This window comes from Theropithecus gelada, chromosome 3 (genome assembly GCF_003255815.1).
Source record: "Theropithecus gelada isolate Dixy chromosome 3, Tgel_1.0, whole genome shotgun sequence".
NCBI lineage: Eukaryota > Metazoa > Chordata > Mammalia > Primates > Cercopithecidae > Theropithecus > Theropithecus gelada.
Window position 1 is genome coordinate 105,854,706 of NC_037670.1, and position 21,389 is coordinate 105,876,094.

Genomic DNA, 21,389 nt, shown 5'->3' on the forward strand with positions numbered 1-21,389 from the left:
GTAACTGTTTGCCTAGGAAGACATAAAATACTAGGTCTATTTTTATTCATATCCTGAAACTCCCAGACAAATCATTAGACTTGAGCTCTGGATGAAGTATGCCTAAAAACACAAAGTTTTTCAGCCTATAGTTTACATTTCAGTAAGCCTTCATATATACATATACCCACAGCATGATTAAGCAAGGGTGGAAACATTTTTGTTTTTTAAACACATAGTTGGAACAAATAATTTCATAGATAAAAGTAATTTCTGAAGTACATAAAGTGTCTGTTATTCAACATTCAAGTCTCTGCTCAAATGTTACTTCCTAGTCTTCCTTAATACCCCATCCAGAAAATTGTTCTGATAATATTTTTATTTTCCTAATACCACTCTCTGAAATACTTTGTTTATTCATCTACTAGCTTATTTTCTAACTCTAGAATTAAGACATCCTGTATGTCTTGCTCACCACTGTATTTCTAGCAGATGCTTGGCACAATTATTTGTTGAATAAACTAATTTCTCTGTGTATGCAATAGATCAAAATATACCAAGGAGCACAGAAGCAATCTCTCTCTAAATATATGAGATTCTCTCCCCTCCTCTGCCCCCACCCATCCAGACACACTTACCTGGACTACAGAGTGTTTCTAATTTTTTCACAGTATATTATTCTCAGTCAGAGGTGGAATATTTTGTTGCTTTAAAGTAAGTAATACATATTGCAGTAAAACTTATGTAAGCCTATTCAAACTAAATAGCTTTGATGGGAAAACAATTTTATACTTTTGGAAAAATAACCCCAAACTACCCATAAAAGACAACATTTATCTCACAACTTTTATATTGGTTAAAAATAATCAGATGAAACAACTTTGAACACGGCAATTTATTTTATGCATTATTTAAATCCGCTGTTTAAAAATGTTCAAAAGGCACTTCAAGAAACATTTAAAAATACATTTTTCTGACTTAATGGTGATCACTTAAAATAAGCAAGTCACCAGACATTTTTAAACCATTCATAACACCATTACCTTAAATAATTTTTAAATTCCAAAACACAAACATTCACTATGTAGTACAACACACTGCTTAGCAGTAAGATTAGTTTCCCTCTAATAATATACTTCATGTAGGTTATTAATTCGCAAGGCCCTGCAAAGTTACTAAAACTTAATATAAACTGAAAACTAGAGAGGTAAGGGAGTTGAAATAGAGCACAATTCAACTCTAAAACTTTAGAGTTGGTTTCTCTAAAGAGAATTTGTAAAATTCCTTATTCTAGCCTGTATTAAAGTTTTTATTTCAAATCTTATATATAAACACATTTTTAAAAAAATCAACAGAGGTTACATTAACATTTAGCATAAAATCTACCACACGTTGTCTGCCAGATTGCTTCGGTATGTTTCTGTCAGGCCTACTATAAAGCAGAAAAATAAAGCAAATGAGATTTTTTTGTTGTTGTTTTTGAGAAAAGGGTGAGTGGAAGAATCCAAATAACTACTTCCTTTAATAATTGTAGATGTAGAATTAATTTAAAATTATAGATTTTTAAGCAGTGCAACTATCTCCAAAGCCAGCAGGCATTATTCTTAGACTTTTACTTTCCGTTTTATAGGGAACCCTAGTTAGTAGGTTTAAAATTATCAATTAAGTAATAAAAATTCTAATCACTATTAACAGCCAAATTAACCCTGTGAAGGCAGCATTTAAGAGTAACTAGAAAATGGAAGTTAGTAATAAAGCAAATAAAGAAGGGCAATAAACAGAAGGCAGAAACTGTCAAAGAATAATAGTCTAATGAACTGAAAACTTAAATGGCAAATAAAATGCTAGATATAATTTAATCAAGGGATTCTTTCAAGTATAATAAATAGTGCATCAACCTGGTAATAACTATAGTTTGACAGTCTCAAGGGAAAAATTAATACTCAAGAAAACTGTGAAACTAACCAGTTAGCAAATTTAATGCTCAAATCCAATTCCATATTAAAAAAATATTAAGAGCTGATCAGTGATTTATTTTCATGCCTCATTACAGTAAGAAAAACTCCTCTGAAATTCGTATTTGAAAGCAAACTGGGACAAAAATCTGCTTTATGAACTTTCCACTAGAAAATACAAGCATACCATTATTAGAGAGCATAAGACATCAAAAGCCTTGTTTTGAAACCATACTAAAATCATTTACCAAATAACAAAGATCTTAATCTAAAAGATAGTGAATACATCATCATCATGAAATCTGATTTTATGTGCTCTATGAAGTACTTGGAGAATTGCTTTTTTGTTTTTCTTTTGCTTTATTAGGTCAAACAAAACAATGAATTAGCAGAAAAATGTATGTTATAAAATAGCATTTACTACTTCAATTTTTTTTTTAACAATTGTGGAACTTTTTGATGACACTTATGTATGCTTTTAATAAATTATGTACTTATTAGTACTTAATGAACCCTTCCTGTCTCAACATAAAATTACTAAACTTGGAGAATTACAGATTTTATTGTGGGCCCTGATATTAGTCACTTTGGAGAAGCTAAAAATTTGGCCAAAATGAATGATCCAATGACCCTTTAAGTTATCTTTATTTTAGATTTAATATAGTGTGATCCTGTACTACAGTGATTTAAAACAGGCTTTTTGAAAAATGTCTTAGTAATGGGGCAGTAATCTTCGTGTGTTTCAAACACTATTTGCACCAAAATCACGTAGGTTGCTGGGTACTGGTTCTCAAACTAGGATAAGAAAGACACCTGGAGAGTTTGCTTAAACACAACTGCTAGCCCCTGCCCTTAGAGTATCTGATTTAGTAGATCTGAGATGGAGCCCTGAGAGAGGCTGCATTTCCAACAAAGTTCCCAGGTGATGTTAATGCTGTTTGCTGGGACCACACTTTTGACAATCGCTGCCCTGGGGTATCTGGTAAGAATGCACACTCTTGGGCCCCATGCTTAAATTAGAATTTCTGAGATTGGGGTTTTCAGATCTGCATTTAACAACATCCTGGGCAAGTGTGAGAACCACAGTTTAAGAATCACTTTGACAATTTGGCTGGGTTAATTTGACTATTACTGGCCAATGTATCAGATATCACATAACATATACATAAAAATGGAAATAATGCTAAATGAATAACCCCAAGCCTGAGACGGTTCAAATGAACACATAGGGTTTGAATATAAATCCTACCTCTGTTACTTACTAGCTTTGTGACAGTGACAAAGTTACTTTAATTCTCTGAGCCTCAGTTTCCTTATCTATAATAGGGAAAAACACCCAAATTATGAGGATTAACACTATTATACACAGATTATCTAAGTACAGTACCTAGCATACAGTTGGCACTTGATAAATAATAGCTATTATTTCCTTATCTGGTCAAAGCAAATTTTTCATTCACTTAAATGCAGTATTTACACTCCAAGGTAACAGAATAATAATACAGTCTTCTATTTATTGCTCCCTATTCTGGGACAGACAGTGTTCTAAGAACCTTACATTTATTTAATCCTCATAAAAATCCTGTGAGGTAGGCAGTATTATCATCCCTAATTTACAGATGAGGAAACTGAGACACAGAGAGATTAAGTAAAATTGTTCAAGGTTACAAAAACAGTAAGTGTTGGAGCAAGAATTTAAATCCAAGCAAGTCTGACTCTAGAGCCCAGGAGTCATCACAACATTCATTTCCTATGAGCAAATCTTAAGGTTTTTGGATATTTATAGTAAACCATTTATACTTCTAGTCAAGTAACACATATGAAAATTCATGTACACACCATGGTGAAGAGCTGTTCAAAGAATCAAATGAATGCCTTGAAATTTTGGCAGATGATACTACCATGATAATAGGTAAAAACTGGTGCATGTTTTCACTATGTGGGCAGAGTAGTCCATGGTTAGCCAATGAAATGAACATTCTCTCAAATATACCATTCAAAGAGGTCATGATTTTGACATGTTTTGGCACAATAAATATAAATTACTTAGCTAGCTGGGCGCTGTGGCTCACACTTGTAATCCCAGCACTTTGGGAGGCCGAGGCGGGTGGATTACTTGAGTTCAGGAGTTTAAGACCAGCCTGGCCAACGTGGCAAAACCCCATCTCTACTAAAAATATGAAAATTGGCTGGGTGTGGTGGCACGTGCCTATAATCCCAGCTACTCGGGAGGCTGAGGCAGGAGAATTGCACCACTGCAGTCCAGCCTGGGGGACAGAGTGAGACGGTCTCCGAAAAAAGGAATTACTTAGCTAAATAGCAGAGTCAGTGGCACGACAGCTATGTAAAATTGGCATAATGATAAACATAAGGGAAATGTAAATCTTTTGTACCATAAAAATAATCTCATAGAAAGTCTGTAAAATATTCTGTTATGACACACTGAGTACTGCTAAACATAATAAAAATTAAAAATTTCTTTCCCTTCAGAAACTCTTTAAACAGAGTCACTAAAAATAGAATGAAACATTTGTGAATGTTTTTGATGACAGTCTTGACTAGGTATTCTGCGTTGTTAGAACTATCCATTAGCAAAACAATTATCCCAAAATAGCATCAACCTTCAGACTTATTTATAAATTAAGTATCTACTCTTTCAATATATAACATTTTTGTTTAAGCACTCTGCATTTTCTATTGTTTTTAATTCTTGTCAAAATCTTGCCACTGTAACTAACAGTCACCTCAGATCCTATAAATGAATTTTAAAACTCTGCTTTAAACAAGTTATGAAAGGCACAAACAAGTTCTCATCTCAACAGGATGACAATGAAATAAACCATAACTATGTAGTTGGAAAGAGTTTAAAATAATCAATTTAAAATGTCAGTAATTCCTGAGAGTGGCACTGTTATAAGAAAAGCATCCTCAAATAGCATTAAATTTATTAGTTACTCATAATTAACAATGGGTAAATTTGGGAACAAATATTGTAAAATACATGTTTACAAATGCTATGAATGGTTTGAGTAAATTAATAGTGGAGAATGGTATTCAAGAGTGGCTAAACATATTTAGAAGAGAGACAACAGAGATTCCGTAAAAGATTACCAATTAGAATCAAGTATATAATATAGTCAAGGCCCATGAAAATTTTAAAGTGTGGTTTTATTAATGCACTTCAGGGTAAGTGCCAGTTTTATTTTAGCTTCTTCTGGAAGAAATACTACCAATTATAAATAATCACAGCAACATTTTCATTAGACAAAAACTGTGTGTGTGTGTGTGTGTGTGTGTGTGTGTGTGTGTGTGTGTGGAGGGGGCTGGATCATTTATACCATACTGCAAATATAAACTCAATTCTTGAGCTGTATTAACAACACTGAGCAACAATATTTCTTTCTAAAATTTTCTTTAAGGCAGATCTGTTTATTACTAACATGGTGCAGTGTAGTTTTAGTAAATTTAATTATTTTAGTTTCTCAGTGACAATAATACAGATGATCAGAAAACAGGCAACAAAATCTCTTTTCTAATTCCTCTACCTGGCCACCATTTTAAAAACACAAGTTCTTCATATATATAGATATATTTATATATTACTGTATCAAAACACATTTTAACAGACTTCACAGCTCATTTAAAGCTTCAGTTTATAGTCATTCATGTGAAAGGTCTCTATAAGGAATGTTCACTTAGAATTCCTCACTGGGATTCCAGTGTTCTATGTCAGAAATGCAGAAGTCCTTTTTCAGTGCAATGCTAGACATTTTACCTTTGTTCACTCATGATTTTCTTTCAAGGGTTTCCTAACTTCACTTTTGTATCTTCCTTTTTGTTTGCTTGACTAATTTCCTTTAGTATATCTTCAGGTAAGGTAGGTTGATATCTGTATAAATAACCATATGGACGAAGATGATAAACGAGGTATTCTAACTCATACATAGTTGTAGAATCAACATAGTGAAAAGAAACTGCAAGATCAGAACAGCAACCAGGACCCTAAAAAAGTAGTGGAAACAGGCATTGTTAATAAACAGCACATTGCTAGCATACAATATTTACATACTTATAAAGGACAATGTAATTTTAAAAGAAGGCAAACATTAAAGATGGCAAGGTAAAGCAAAGGAACCTAATATACTAGACCTGTGGAATAAATCAATAGTTTACTTAGATGTCCTAATGATTTAAAACTAATTGAAATTGGTGAAACCAAGTGAAATTGTGGAAAGTATTTTTAACTGAAATAATATTCTCTCACACTCTTTAGCAGATAAAATTATTGAGATTTCTTCAAATCAAAGGAGCAGCCATACAAAGGATAAATCTCCTCCAACATCTGCTTTCTCTTCCTAATTTTCTCACTGTAATTTTTTGCGTGGCTCAGACTCGGAAAGATACCTCTGGGGCATTCAGTGACTACAAAGCCTTGCCCATTAGGTGTCTACAACCCAATACACTTCATCTATATATATCAACCCAAACAGTACAGTATTTGAGACAAAGCTCTCAAGCTAGACTTGGGTTTGAACTCAAATTGTGTGGGCTAGTATACGACCTTGAGTAAGCTATTTATTCTCTATAAGATTCAACTTCCACATCTGTAAAAGGTGGTTATTTAAAGGAGACAATGTGTGTAAAATGCTTGGAATTACCCTTTGCTTAAAATAAGTGCTCAATAAATGTTAGCTATTATTGACTGAAAAATCGTATCAGGTGGCCCTCAGGTAGGTCAGATTTAAACCTTTGTCCAATTATGTAATTCTCATAAATTCCTAATAGGGTTGGTATGAGAACAAAGTTTAAAATAAAACAACAATACAATGAACAAGAAAGCAATAAAATTAAGAAGACAAAAAGAGACGAATTAAGCAGTCAACCTAGAGTCAGAATTGGTATCTGGAGAACGGTGGTGTCTTCCAGGTGACTCCAACAAAACTTCAGGCTCCATCTGACATCTTTGTAAAGAATGAGGGAGATAGTCTAGCAAGTTCCAAGATGCGATGCATATTGATTGAATATTTAATAAATCTAGTAATTCATGTTTGGAAGTATGTAGCTTACAGTGTAGTAAAAGTTATCAAACTGTCCGCTGCATTTTCTCTGCTGTTATCTCTGAACTTTCCTTTGAAACACACACTGGATATGTGGATTCTTAGACAACCTAGTCTTGCACCTTTAGGAAATACCAGAATAAAAGCAAATAGGAAAAATAACCAGATAGGTCAACTTGTGATTATCTAAACTAGCTCTGTCCAACAGATATGTGAGCCATATAGTAGCCACATTAAAAATGTAAAAAAAAGAAAAAAAAATGAAATTTATTTAATGGAAAAATTTCATCATATTGTTTTAACATGCAATAGTTTTACAATGGTTAATTAAACCATTCTTGAAACCAGGTGTGTATTTTATTTATGGCATGTCTCAATTTGGACTAGCCAAATTTCAAGTGCTCAATAACCACATGTACCTTAGTGACTACTATCCTGTCCAGTGCATATTAAACTTAAGGACTAGACCAGTAATAGTTTTAAATTGCTGACCTCTGGAAGCAATTTTTATGTTCTCTAAAATAATTAATATTTTTGATAAGATTTACTGCATTAATTATGTTACCCTTATTTATATTTTACTGGATAGTCAGGATTCTGTTAGGCATTTATGCAATAAAAGACAATAAAAGAAAAAAGCTATAATTATTAGAAAACAAGAGCTAGCAGACAATTATGGTTACCCAAAAAACTCAAGAATCTCAAGTGAAGAATCATCAGAATAGGGAATTCAGTTACAAAGCCAGATATTAAAGATGCTTAAAAAGAAAACCAAACAAATAAGTTTTCATATATATCAGTAAAAAGGTTAAGTTTTTAAAAAGCCCAAGTAGAACAGTAACAGAAATATTGCGTACCTATGGAAATGGTTTATAAAACTTGACCAAAGGACCTAAAAGGCAACTTAAAAAAAATCCTTGGCAGTTATCCCTAAATTAATGAGCTTGTATGCAAAGATAAAGAAATGAGTTGCCAAAACACTTAGAAAAAAAGAAGAGTTAATTTGCCCTTAGAATAATAACTTAAAATTACTGTAAAGCTACAAGGTTCAAAATAATATGGTGCTGGGCCAAAATCAAATTAGAACAATGGCATAGAACTGATATCCCAGATATAGATCCTACTATAAGTAAGGGCTATCGTGTACGATAAACGAGATATTTTAAATCAGTAATGAGTTAAAAAATGGCAGTAATTAGTTAACAATTTAAAAAAATCAGGAGCTCTCTACCTCAATTATGTACTAATATGTTTCAGACAGAATAATGTAAATGAAACTGAAGAATAAAATAAATCATATTTGACCACTTCTGACCTACAGAAAAGTCAATTTTTCATGTAGAGAGATACACATAAACAATTACATATATATTTTAAATCTACCATATTAAGACTCACTGCAACTTCTCTGGTGAAAAGTCTATTACTAAGAAGGTGGAGTGGGAAGGGAACTGCTTAAGAGTCAGTTCTGAACAAGAAATTTAGGAATGTAACTCTTTCATGAATTAAAGTATCTTTTACCCTGACTCGCTAGATAAAAATTTTCTGTATTTTCAGTAATTAGTACATAGAAAAAAAAGTATAAGATTTAAACTCATTTAGGGGGAAGAAAACTTACTAAATGATAGATGAATAATAATAGAATTTTAGTTTCACGTTGGGTTTATGTAAGAATCTCCTGATGGAGAACAGGCAATGTCAGATTGATGGGTCAGTTTTGGTACTCTGAATTTTGTTTTATGTTCTTCAACATAATTGGATAAATTTTTATAGAAAGAACAAATGTGCCATCCATTTAATAAACCACTACAATGTAAATAAAGGATGCACTATATTTATTTTGTTCATATAAAGCATATTGTTAGGTATACTTTATTTGCAAACAGGAATTATAGGCAGTACTTTTGAAAGGGAGGCTATTTTACTGTTCACAAAATAATGACAATTATGATGTCCCTTTGCTACTCTTGTATGTATACCCAACATCAGATACTCTTAGTAATACCTTATGTGCATTTGGATGTATTTGCTACATGTTTATATTCTTGAATTTGGGTAAATTTTTTATATGGGAAAAGGATACAGAATTAAGAAAGGAAAAGATCAAGTCATCTTGGAATGGTCAGAATATATTAAGAAAAGTTTACATCAAACAAGCATCCAAAGTGGTACTCTCACTAAAACAGAAAAACAGATTATGAAAAGTTTCCTTTTAAAGCTGATTACCTAAAGCGCGGGTCAGATGTTCTAGGACAGGATCTCTGAACCATGGTACTACTGACATTTTGGGCAAGAGTAATTCTTTGTTGTAGGAGGCTGTCCTGTGCATTTTAGGATGTTTAGCAATTAGTAGGTTTATAATGTAGTGGGTTTTTACCCATTAGATGCCAGTAGCAGCCTCCTAGCTGTAACAACCAAAAATGTCTCCAGACCTTGCCAAATGTCCTCTGAAGGCAAAATTGCCCTGGGTTGAGAATCACTGTTCCAGATGATGATCTGAAAGCATTGCCTTATGAAGATGAGAGTAGTAGCATGAAGTCTATTATTTATATGTTAGGTCCAGAGAAAAGAAGGCATAGAGAACTAGGTTTCATGATCCCCGGTCTCATTCAATTATCCACTGAAGCAATGCTTATAATAGTGAACATAGCACATACATAATTAACATTGATAAATCTCAATGTTGTATGAAAAGGGGAAGTTGTAGAAAGATGCTTATTTAAAAATCTGAAAAACAATATTATATGTTATTGATACATAAACATGTAGAAAAATATAAAACATCATGTTAATGAGTAATATTAAATTCATGACAGTGGTTAACTCCAGGGAAGGAGGTTGGAGAAGGTACACAGGCCTCAACTATAGCATTTTTTTCTTTAAAAAACTCTGAAACAAATGTGGTAAAAGATTAATATTTGGTAAAGATTGGGGCATAAGTACAATGCATATTCTGAAATATTTGTACAACTGGAATACTTCATAAAATAATATATTTTAGATACAATTCTCAGGAATGTGAGCCAAGGCTTATTAAATGCTTACTGTGTGAAGGGCTGTACTATGTTGTAATTACAACTAAATACGACAAGTACATTATGTCCATCTTACAAATGAGGAAACTAAGGCTCAGAAGTCAGACAAGTCGTTCGGCTATTAAGTGGGAGAGCAGGATTTGACTCTAGGTCTTTCTGAACCTCCACTAAGTCCTCCTGATGACTAGAAGGCTCTTTACCCAGATCTTCACACAGCTTGTTCTCTAATATCACTCAGGTTTCTGCTCAAAAGTCACCTCTTTGAGAGGCCTTCCTTAATCACCCAAACCAGAGGACTCCATCCCATTCTGGGTCACTCTACATCCCTTTACTTGGCTTATTTTTCTTCAGGGCACTTACTACTAAAATCCTATTTTATCTTTATAAGTCTGCCTGTTTACTGTATATCTCCTCATCCAGAATGTAAGGTTCACGAGAACTGGAATTTGGCTGTGATTTACTTCTACATTCTCAGTGCCTGGCATATAACCAAGAGATGTTTGCTAAGTGACTACTGCTGACGTCCCTGTTCTCATCTATTTTGTTATACTGTCACTCTATTTAAAAAGACTACGAAAGGGCGGGGTGTGGTGGCTCATGCCTATAATCCCAACACTTTGGGAGGCCGAGGCTGGTGGATCACAAAGCCAGGAGACCATCCTGGCTAATGGTCTTGGAAACCCCATCTCTACTAAAAATACAAAAAATTAGCCGGGCGTGGTGGCAGGCACCTGTAGTCCCAGCTATTCGGGAGGCTGAGGCAGGAGAACAGTGTGAACCTGGGAGGTGGAGTCTGCAGTGAGCGGAGATGCGCCACTGCACTACAGTCTGGGAGGCAGAGTGAGACTCTGTCTCAAAAACAAATAAATAAGAAAGAGTCCTCATTATTGGTACTAAAGAAACATACACATATTAACACGTTTTTATCAACAAAATTCAGTCAGTCCAAGTATTAACATAGTAATAAAATTTCTAAACTTACCTCTACAGGAGGATAATAGTTGTAATTCCAGTACCAAAAGGTTCTAGGTAGATAACCTTTAATTAAATGGTGTTCTGGCACAAAGGGATGAAAAGTTTCTTTTCCAGTGGTATCTCTGGAATCTCCTGCTTCTACATTTATAATTTCCATGCATCTCCCCAGTGCTAAGTCTTCAATGGAGGAACTATGTGTACACTTGTCTGTTTTAAATGCATCAACAAATCTTTTCAAGGCTTCTTTGCTTAGTACATATCCTGCTCCTCCACTCATGTAGCCCTGTTTTACATAGGGCTTAAATCTTCTCCCAAAGTAAATGGGTTCTTCAGGGTCGTATTTCGAAAGAAGCCACCTCAAATTGTCTAGTATGACATATGTGTCATCATCTGCTTTCAAAAACCAATCAGCATCTTCTAAATAATGTTCATGAACATACTGAAAAGCTTTAATTGTTTTCCAGTATAGTTGATCTCTGCCTTCTTTGGTTTTCAATCCCACAGCAGGGAAGTCTTTATTTTCTTCTGAACTCATAAACAACACTTTGTTACAACGCTGGGCCCATGTAGCTTTGACATGTTTGGCCTTTTTCTCTAGGTTTTGAGGGCCGGTCATAACCCAGCAAAGAATTTTAACTTTCTGATAGAGGTTTTCAGCGATGTCTGTGTTCTCATCTATTAAACAAAACATTTAAAAAAGTTATTTACATAGATGTAAAATCCAAATATTAATAAATGATACTGAAGAAAGCATTTTCCTAATTTCAAAGGTCCTCCTATTTATCCCTCTATTAGTGATTTAGCCAAAGGAAAGCAAAACTCATCCTAATGTAAACTGACATTCTGATTTATTGGTTTCACGTCAGTGTTATCCAAGAAATCACTGGAGCTAATAAGAGTTGACATTATAATCTAAATTCTTCTCAAACTGTAGTTTACCAATTAAAAGCAACAGCATCACCTGGGAGCTTGTTAGAAATGCATAATCTTAGGCCCCAACCCAGACCCACTGAATCAGAATCAGCATTTTAATAAGTTCTCCTGGTGCTTCATAGCCATGCTAAATGCTGCCTTAAATAGTCTCTGCTTGGCACTTCATAGAAGAAAGCAGCTGGTTTTTAATAGATTATTGATGAAATTTCTAACTGCTCTGAATGAGTTTCTGAAGAGCAGGAAAGACATGCTGCTGAAGTGGCAGTTCATTTTTGAAGTTCACAAGAATCAACTATAAAGAATTTCTACAAGTACCCAGAGGTGGTAAAAGTTCAAAGCACAGGAGTTGAGATTACTTCCTGATAGTAACATACCTTATTCCAAAATGTAAATCCACCAATCAAAAACAGAAAAGAACAATGGTAGACGTGGCAATTCCAAGACCAGAGCAGTGCTCTTTAAACTACTGGTTTGCAAAGAAATAAGGAGCTTATACCAGAATATAAAGCAACACATTACTTTGAAAAAGGCCTACCATTAGAACCAATCAACCAAAATGTCCACTTAACTAAGCAGTGAGCTTAAAACTGATTGACATCCTAGTGTAACCTCATTATCTTGTGCAGACAAACAGTTTACAAACTGTCAGGCCAGGACCGCATTTTGAGTAACACTGGTGTACAGGAAGAGCTCAATGATGAGATTCTAGATGAGTACTTCTTAAGCTATCTGTGGTGAAAGGCCAATTTTTATTTCTAATACCGGTCTATACTGTGTAAATAGGATAAAAATGAATTATAAGAAAAACAAAACTAACAGAAATATAAAACACAAGCCCTATATTTTTATTTTTAGCTTCAGACAAAATTACTCCAATTACAATAAAAGTTTCTGCTTACTCCCAAATAAGCAGCCATTCTTTAGTTATAGGACCAGAATGAGTCTATGAACTGACTTTCAGTAGCAATGTTCTGGGCAGTATCCTGATGAAGTATGTGCTTAAAATTAAGGTCAAACAGTAAGTTACTTAGTCCTATGAGAAATTAACAATTAAGGCATAATATACTAGTTAACCAACTGAGAGGAAATAATGGGAAAAGCTGGGTGGAACATAAAAATATTCTCATGTCCCGGCTGGGCGCAGTGGCTCATGCCTGTAATCCCAGCACTTTGCGAGGCTGAGGCAGGCGGATCATGAGGTCAGGAGTTTGAGACTAGCCTGGCCAACATGGTGAAACCCTGTCTCTACTAAAAAAAAAAAAATACAAAAAATTAGCCGGGCGTAGTAGCGGGCGCCTGTAATCCCAGCTACTCGGGAGGCTGAGGCAGGAGAATCACTTGAACCCGGGAGGCGGAGGTTGCAGTGGGCCAAGATCCTGCCATTGCACTCCAGCCCAGGTGACAGAGTGAGACTCTGTCTCAAAAAAAAAAAAAAAAAAAAAAAAAAAAAATTATCATGTCCCTCTGAATATCAAGATTCACAATCCAAAAGGACAATAGCAGACAAAATCACCTTACTTTCAGTCAGAAAGCATAGACATCTCATATCCTTGAGGAGCCCAATCTCTTAGCTATACAAATATACCAAACCTTGAATGGACAGAAATACTGAATGCAAGAATCCCCAATCTGTTTCATTCAGGCAAGACAGGTTTGTCCACTGCCACTTGATAAATAATTTTTCATTCACTAATTACTTTGTACCGGGCATGGGCTGGCACAGGAGATGAATAAAATGAGTAAGACACATTTCCTGCTGCAGAGAAAGTCAGTCCATTCAGGGAGCCTGAACCTGACACACAAACCAGTAATTGCTAACTAGTAAGACATGTTATTATAGAGGTATGAACAAAGAATTCAATGTGCTGAAGGAAAAGAAAGTAGTGGCTAATAAATGCTACAGAGCAGTATATAGGGACCTGGGTAGAACAAAAAGAAAGATAAAAATAAAGAGATGACACAGAAAATAGGTTATAAGTTCACCAAAAGGAATGGTGAAGTTTGGCTGACTGCAGGTACATAGGTATAGCTGAAGGTTTGAATCAGAAATGCACTGTGGACTAAGAGGAAAAGATGAAAAATGGTAAAGAAGTACCATAGAATGTACTGATAAATGGAATTGGCTAGCATGTGAAGGCAATCACCTACCATGATTTCATAATTTCTGGCACTGACAGATGCTAATGAGCTATATAAAATAAAGAATAGAGGAGGAAGAGCAACTTCTAGGAGTAGGAAGGAAAAGGAGACTCAATTTACACATGCTGAGTCTGAAGGGAGTAGACAAACTTTTAGCATACCCCACATGTTGTAGGCCATTGAGCTGGACAAGTATGTATCTAATACACATGCCTATAGTGAGGCCTAGTACGGCCTACTGTTAGTAGGGAAATCTGGCTCCAGTTGATCATCTAAAGCCATGTAGCTATGCTACAGAGCAAACACACAATGATCAAACTGTTTTGTAAGAACACAGAGCACCTGCTCAGAGCTGAATTTCTGTTATATAAACAATCCCAAAATATGACATAGTATGCATGTGTTTGCTAGTTGAGAAAACGGAACCAGGCTTTGAAATCTCACCCTTCAACCTCTGATTGAGAGGTAGTGAAGAAGTAATTATTACTGGGAAGAGAAGAGAAGCAACTCTGAATAGTGGACCCTCTGCATCCCAGAATTCCAATAGTTTTCAAGCTACTTATATTATTTTCTGTCAAACCATATTTTGCAGACATCTTTGCATTGTGTTAATGTCTTCCCACAATGTCTGGAACTGGGCTAAAGACAGTAAGAAATAGATGGAAATTAAAATTATGAGGGTTGATGATGTCACACAGATAAACAGCTAAAGGACAGAAACTTGGAGATAACACTTAAGGGACACATAAATAACTCAACTGAGAAAATCTGGTTAGAGGTAGGAGGCTAGGAGAAAATGAAGTCTTTAGAACGCATCCTTGGTTTTTAACTTCCTTGTTCTTTGTGCCTCTTGAGGAAAAAAAAGAGTTATATTAACTATAAAAATATAAATTGAAATTTATATATACCTCAAGTTTCTCTAGGAAAATAAGACTTAAGCAAAAGCTATGACCAAAACAAGTAACAAAAACCAAAGACACACATATAACAAAACTGGACCTAAAAAAACATTTTCAGAAACAAATCTAATCTGAATAGTTATGCCCTTCCCCAAATCATGGTTTCTGAACCATTTCTACTTAAAAATTAATTCAAAATTAATATTCCCTAAATAAATCTGGGTTTTAGCAATTCCTTCTCTCAAGGCAAACCAAGAATTGTTATTTAGTATCTGGAATATATAGCCCATTTTAATCAACAGATATAGACAGGGATATGACAAAATTTAGACTAAAATACTGCTTATATTTACTCCTTAATAAAGTAAACCATACCTTTATGTTGGCTAGAATCTGCATTGAAGTTCATTTCTCCTTCTAGATGATTCTGTCCATTATCATCTGAATGCCTCGCATGAGGATCATTATGAAGAACATTAGGCTGGATGTCACCCTGTTCTCCCAACAAAATACTAAATAGCTGGGAACATAAAAGAAATCCTATTGCTGATCCACAGAGGAAGGTTAAAAAATTCAGCCAGGATTTAGAGGCCATTTCCCGAAAGTGTATTTCTGTAAGAACAAAAATTAGCAGGATGTTATAAAATCAAAACTAGATATATAACAGGAGTAAAAATTCTGGTAACATTTAGCTATAATGGAAAGTTAATTTCTAACAGTATTTAGCTATTTATTATCTATGAGTTTACCCCTCTATTTGCTGCTTAAACAGCACACTATGGAAAATTCATAAAAACAGATTAATTAGTAGGACAGTCATAGTTGGGGTGGGGTATGGATAAGTATGTCAGAATTGCACACAGAATTTCCTATTCTTCCCATCAGGATCCTTTCTGGATCTAAGACTACTTGTCATGTTGTTTTTCTTTCTTTGCTGTTAACTCTTGAGTACTGAAGTCTACTCCTTTTCTTTGGTAGCAACCACCACCCATTCTCCAACCCAAAAGTTAGCAAAACCCTTTCTGTAAAGAACTAGAAATGAAGTATTTTTGGCTTTTTGGGTCTCATGTGGTCTCTGTTGCATCTTCTTTTTAAACAATCCTTTACAAATGTAAAAAACAGTTTTAGTTTGTGGAAGACTAGGGTCAGCACAGTTTGGGGACCCATGGACCAAGCTGGCCTGCCACCTGTTTTTGTAAATAGAGTTTTATTTGAGCACACCCATGCCCGTTCATTTATATATTGACTATGGCTACTTTTGCCCTAAAACAGCAGAGTGAATAGCTACAATAGAGGCAATACGTCTCAAAAAACCTTACCTAGCCCTTTATAGAAAAAGTTTGCTGGCTAGGCACAGTGGCTCATGCCTGTAATCCCAGCACTTTGGGAGGCCAAGGTGGGTGGATCACTTGAAGTCAGGAGTTTGAGACCAGCCAAGACAACATGGTAAAAAATTTAGCTGGGCATGATGGCATGCACCTGTAGTCCCAGCTACTTGGGAAGCTGAGGTGAAGAATCACTTGAACTCAGAAGGTGGAGGTTGCAGTGTACCAAGACTGCAGCACTGCACTCCAGCCTGGGCGAAAGAGTGAAACTCTTGTCTCAGAAAAAAAGAAAAAGTTTGCTGACCTCTGCTCTATACTGCAAGATCTTGGATGGAATCTATAATATTAACGAGATTAAGTAGGGTACCTGGGACACAGATGCGTGTTAAACTGCCCCAAAACCAAACATAAAGGCCCTTTTTAAGGGTTTGTTAACAATTACTACATGGTGAAGTTATAAATTTCTATTAAATTCCTTATAAGATTGGTCTTAACTCTAGTTTCCTATTCCTCAAGATAATTAAAATAGTAAGTTTACTAAGCATTTATTTATACCAGAAGCTGTCCATATATTATTTCATTTTAAATAAAATTTAATTTCAATTTCCTTTTTCATTCTCACTAAACCCATCTGCAGATGAGGAAAGAGAAATTTTAAAAAGGTAATTTTAAACAGGTAACTCATATAGGTTGACACAATCAGGAGGAGCCACAGTTTGAATGTAGGTCTGCGTGCTTAAAAAGCTCATGCCCAGCCAGGCATGGTGGCTTATGCCTGTAATCCTAGCAATTTGGGAGGCCAAGGCAGGTGGATCACCTGAGGTCAGGAGTTCAAGACCAGCCTCGCCAACATGGTGAAACCCCATCTCTACTAAAAATACAAAAGTTAGCCAGGCATAGTGATGCCTGCTTGTAATCCCAGCTACCTGGGAGACTGAGGCAGGAGAATCACTGGAACCTCAGAGGCAGGACTGTAGGACCGAGATCATGCCACTGTATTCCAGCCTGGGTGACAGAGACTCTGTCTCAAAAACAAAACAAAACAAAACAAAATCCCATGCCCTTTCCATTACATTTCTCAAACTCTTCACTTAATCACCACTAACAGCAGAGGGCAATGGGTAGTCAAAGTAGAGGTCTGGGAAATATAACCCTAAAAATCAAAATTTCTTTAAAATATTTTTTGAAAGCAAAAGGTACAAACTAACAATCACCACTACAACAATAAAAACAAAACAACTTCATATATGTCTGGAATGGCTGACTAGGTTCTTTTAGAACAACCAAGTACAATCAGAAATACTGAACAAAATGTAAAAAAATATACGTTTGAAGACATTGGTAAGATATCAAGGCAGTGAGAATTAGTAGGGCCAAAATCTGCAAGAAGAAAGGAGAGAGGCAGCCCAGACATTTGGCACAGCTGTATCCTCAAGACCATGACTGATTCTGAAAGAGAAAACAATAAGGGCAATAAAGCTAAGCAAAAATTAATGTCCAAAGTCTGCTTAGGAGAAGAGGTCCTGAGAAACACCTATGTTCTTATCAAGGACTCTGAAAGGCTACAATCTGGGAATAAGAACAAAACAAAAATAGACCAATCTTTACAAGGGCTCAAGTCTACGTTGGAGTCATCTCAGACACTGACTGGATGATCCACCCTCGCCTAACTGCAAAAATATTCTCCTGGAGAAATATAAAATCATGAAGAACCTGAAATTATTACTACTTTTTTTTTTTTTTGGTGTACAACATGGACAAAATTTTGATACACAATGTCCAAAACAACCAGGCATCAAGATGAAAATTATGGCTAAACACAAAAAAGTAGACAATAGAAACAGAGCCAAAAGACAAGATTTTCATATCATTAGCTTTGAAATAACTATTCTTAATAAAGTCAAGAAATTAAATGGCAAGATTAAGAAATTAGGCATAGAATAGTCACAGCTGAAGAAAAAAATTAATAACCTAAAAAGCTAGGTCAGAAAAAAATATGCAGAATGAAGTATGGAAAAACAAATGGATTGAAAAAGAATTGAGCAAAAAAAAAAAAAAAAGAATAAAGTGAAAGGGTCTAATGTTAAATGTTAACTGGAACGTTTGAGGGAGGAGACGTATAACTCAGGAGAAGTGGTATTTAAAGAAATAATGACTGAATATTTTCCAAACTGACAGAGTACCAACCCTCACATTAAAAAAAAAAAAAAAAAATCTACAAAACTCAATAAAGATTACAAAGAAAAAGAAAACATTACCTAAGTACATCAGTCAAACAACTGAAAACCAAGGACAGAGAAAAAAAACTTAAAAGGTGTAATAAGATTGACAGCTGACATTTTAGCAGAAACAACAGAATCAAGACTGCAGTGAACTATTTTTAAAGTGCTAAAAGAACAGAACTACCAACCTAGCATTCTGTATCCAGCAAAAATGTCCTTCAAAAATGAGCCTTAAAAACACGTTCAGAAAAACAAAACCTAAGTCAATTTATCACTAAAAGGTCTACTCGAATTCTTCAGGCAGAAGGAAAAGAATTTCACATAAAAATTCAGAGATGTAGGAAGGGGGAGAGAGTCATAAAAAGGGTGGGTATGTATGTAAGTAAATCCAAATAAATACTGGCTATATAAAACCTTTTTTGAAAGTCTCACAAGATATTAGTATTATTACCATCAAAACAAATTACAAAACTGGCATCAAAAAGTGTAAGGAAGATCCACAGACTTTAAGAGCTCTAAAGTCATTTCACTGTCCAGGAGCTGTTAAAAAAAATACTAATTAACAATAACTTTTAAAAGACCAAGGATGTATGATATAATCTCTAAACAAACAAACAGCAAAAGAATATAATCCAAACAGAAAAAATGAAATGGGAAAATATCCCAAATCAAGGCAATATAAAAAAAATATACAGATGAGACAAATAGAAAATAGATAGTAAGGTGGTTGATTTAAAAACAAACATATCAATGATTATATTAAAAGCAAACAGACTAGAAGTTCCAATTAAAAGATAAAGATTGCCAGTCAGACTCGAGAAAAATAAACCCATCTACACGCAGCTTACAAGAGACATATATTAAATATATTTATAAAGTTGAAAGCAAAATAATAGATATACCATACAAACAGTAATAAAAGGAAAGCCTATTGATATCACACAAAAAAACTAGTAGTTACATGGCTTGTTCTCTGTGACATTCATTAAGCTCTACATTTATGATTTTACATACTTTTCCGTATTAACATTTATTTCAGTAAAAAGTATATACAAAAACCCCTCCATGTGTCTTTTTTATCCCATTAAGTACATACTTAATATATTCATATTTGATACAAAAATATTCTAAAATCTACAAGTAAAATTGACATGCCATGAAAACACACCATGCTTATGCTGCATTACGTATCATATTTCAGGCTCTCTCCTGAATTGTAATTGCAGTTTGGGAAGAACAACCCTAAGAGGAAGAGGAGAGGTGAAGGAACAGCACAGTATAAGCAAAGTTGCTCATTATCTTGAGATGTAAATTAACCATCTGAAACTATCAGATACTTGTTTACACCTTTTGCTCTATCTTAACTATACCTTCAAGTTCAGAAAGGTAGACCTTCATGGATGATGAGTACATAGCCCCACTCAACAATCCCTCCTCCACCCCCAATCAAATTTCCCACAGGAAAAGCAGAAACAAGTTTACCATGTCTTTCTGCTGTTTTCTCTGATGAGGGGGTCTCAAATTCTCCCTCCCTACTGCCCCCTTTCCCTCATTCAGATTGGCCATTAGTGAAATCTTTATGGGCAAAAGATACAATAAAACATACCCTCCTGTCTCAAGTGATTGTTTTGAAATTCTAAATATCTCGACTGTCTGAGGCCCAGTTCATTTACACCTTGCTCTAACCAGAAATCTTGGTTTGAAATTTCATTCAAACAGCCAGAGAACTGATTATTCAAATATCTGTTTGATATTATACAAGTCCTTCCTTTAGCAGTATACATGATCAAGACAATCTACAAGAGGTATGTGATGTGAAAGTACCATGAATTGAAAACATGAAGCTAAGAGAAGTAAATGAAAAGTGTTATCACTCTTAATTTATTACGAAGAAAGACTAGCAGAATACGATTGAAGCAGTGAACCTGGAGGAAGATTCTAAGGTAACATTAGCAGATTCTGAGGTGTCACTCTACATCCTCTGATTCTCTCACTAATGCTTTGCCTTACAGCACACTGATCTTGAGTTTCCATTGTTTTTTGTCCTGGCTGTGATTTTGCCTTAATGCCATAGATAGCCACTTCACCATCTCAGAAAGGAACAAAGACAATGATATTTTCACTGCTGCAGAGTCTACCGCTCCTGGCACTAGAGAAGAAAGCAGTAGTCACAATGCCATTCAGTACCACTTAGGCAGAAAGCACTGTGACTGAGAAGAGGAAGGACTGCAAGACCAGAGAAAATCCCTATTTCTATCATCATAGTGGATATCCGAAGTTAAAGAAGAGCTAATCCAGCTCCATCAACTATGAATATTAACATGCTACTCAATCATTTTCCAAGGACATGTTGAGCTTCAGAATAAGCCTACTTCTCTGGCACAAAAAAAGTTACTGTTTGTGGAAAGCTAGTGAAGTACTTATGGACACAGTTTTTCTTAGTTGAAGAGGCACTTTTTAAGCAAGGCATCTGTCCTGGAGTGAGTGGAAGGAAAATTGACTTCTTGGTGTTACATAATTTGTTTTTAACTTTAAAATGTTTTGTGATGATGTCTGATGCCTGTCATACTCTCTTACTCTTCTCCCCCAGGGTATCAGCACACTCAGAATGTGTTGGCTCCTCTTGTGTTGTGTTTACCACATTCCCTTCCAATTTAAAGGACTCCTGCCTTATGCCTAAAAAACTGTAAACTACCATTTTTTTTTTCCTTCTCCTGGGATAAAATAGCCATCTCATGGGGGTAGAATGCTCCCCAAAGCTGACTCGGATTTTTGGCAAAAATCATGTCCACAAGAGTGCTGAGGTAGACTAGCCTGGAAAAAGACATAGCTGAACCACACCGCACATTATGAGGGCTTAAATACATATT

The 21,389-nt window shown here is 35.1% G+C and overlaps 1 protein-coding gene across 1 annotated transcript in view; it reads right to left on the bottom strand.

Moving 5' to 3' along the window:
• Positions 1–855: 855 nt before the first annotated feature.
• Positions 856–21,389, bottom strand: part of C1GALT1 (core 1 synthase, glycoprotein-N-acetylgalactosamine 3-beta-galactosyltransferase 1) — an 85,136-nt gene continuing 64,602 nt past the window's right edge. The window contains exons 2-4 of the mRNA XM_025380862.1: positions 15,348–15,584; positions 11,009–11,676; positions 856–5,936 (exon numbers count right to left, since the gene is read on the bottom strand). Of these exons, the coding sequence (XP_025236647.1) occupies positions 5,733–5,936; positions 11,009–11,676; positions 15,348–15,584 (1,109 nt within the window). The 3' untranslated portion in view covers positions 856–5,732. The remainder of the gene's footprint in view (positions 5,937–11,008; positions 11,677–15,347; positions 15,585–21,389) is intronic.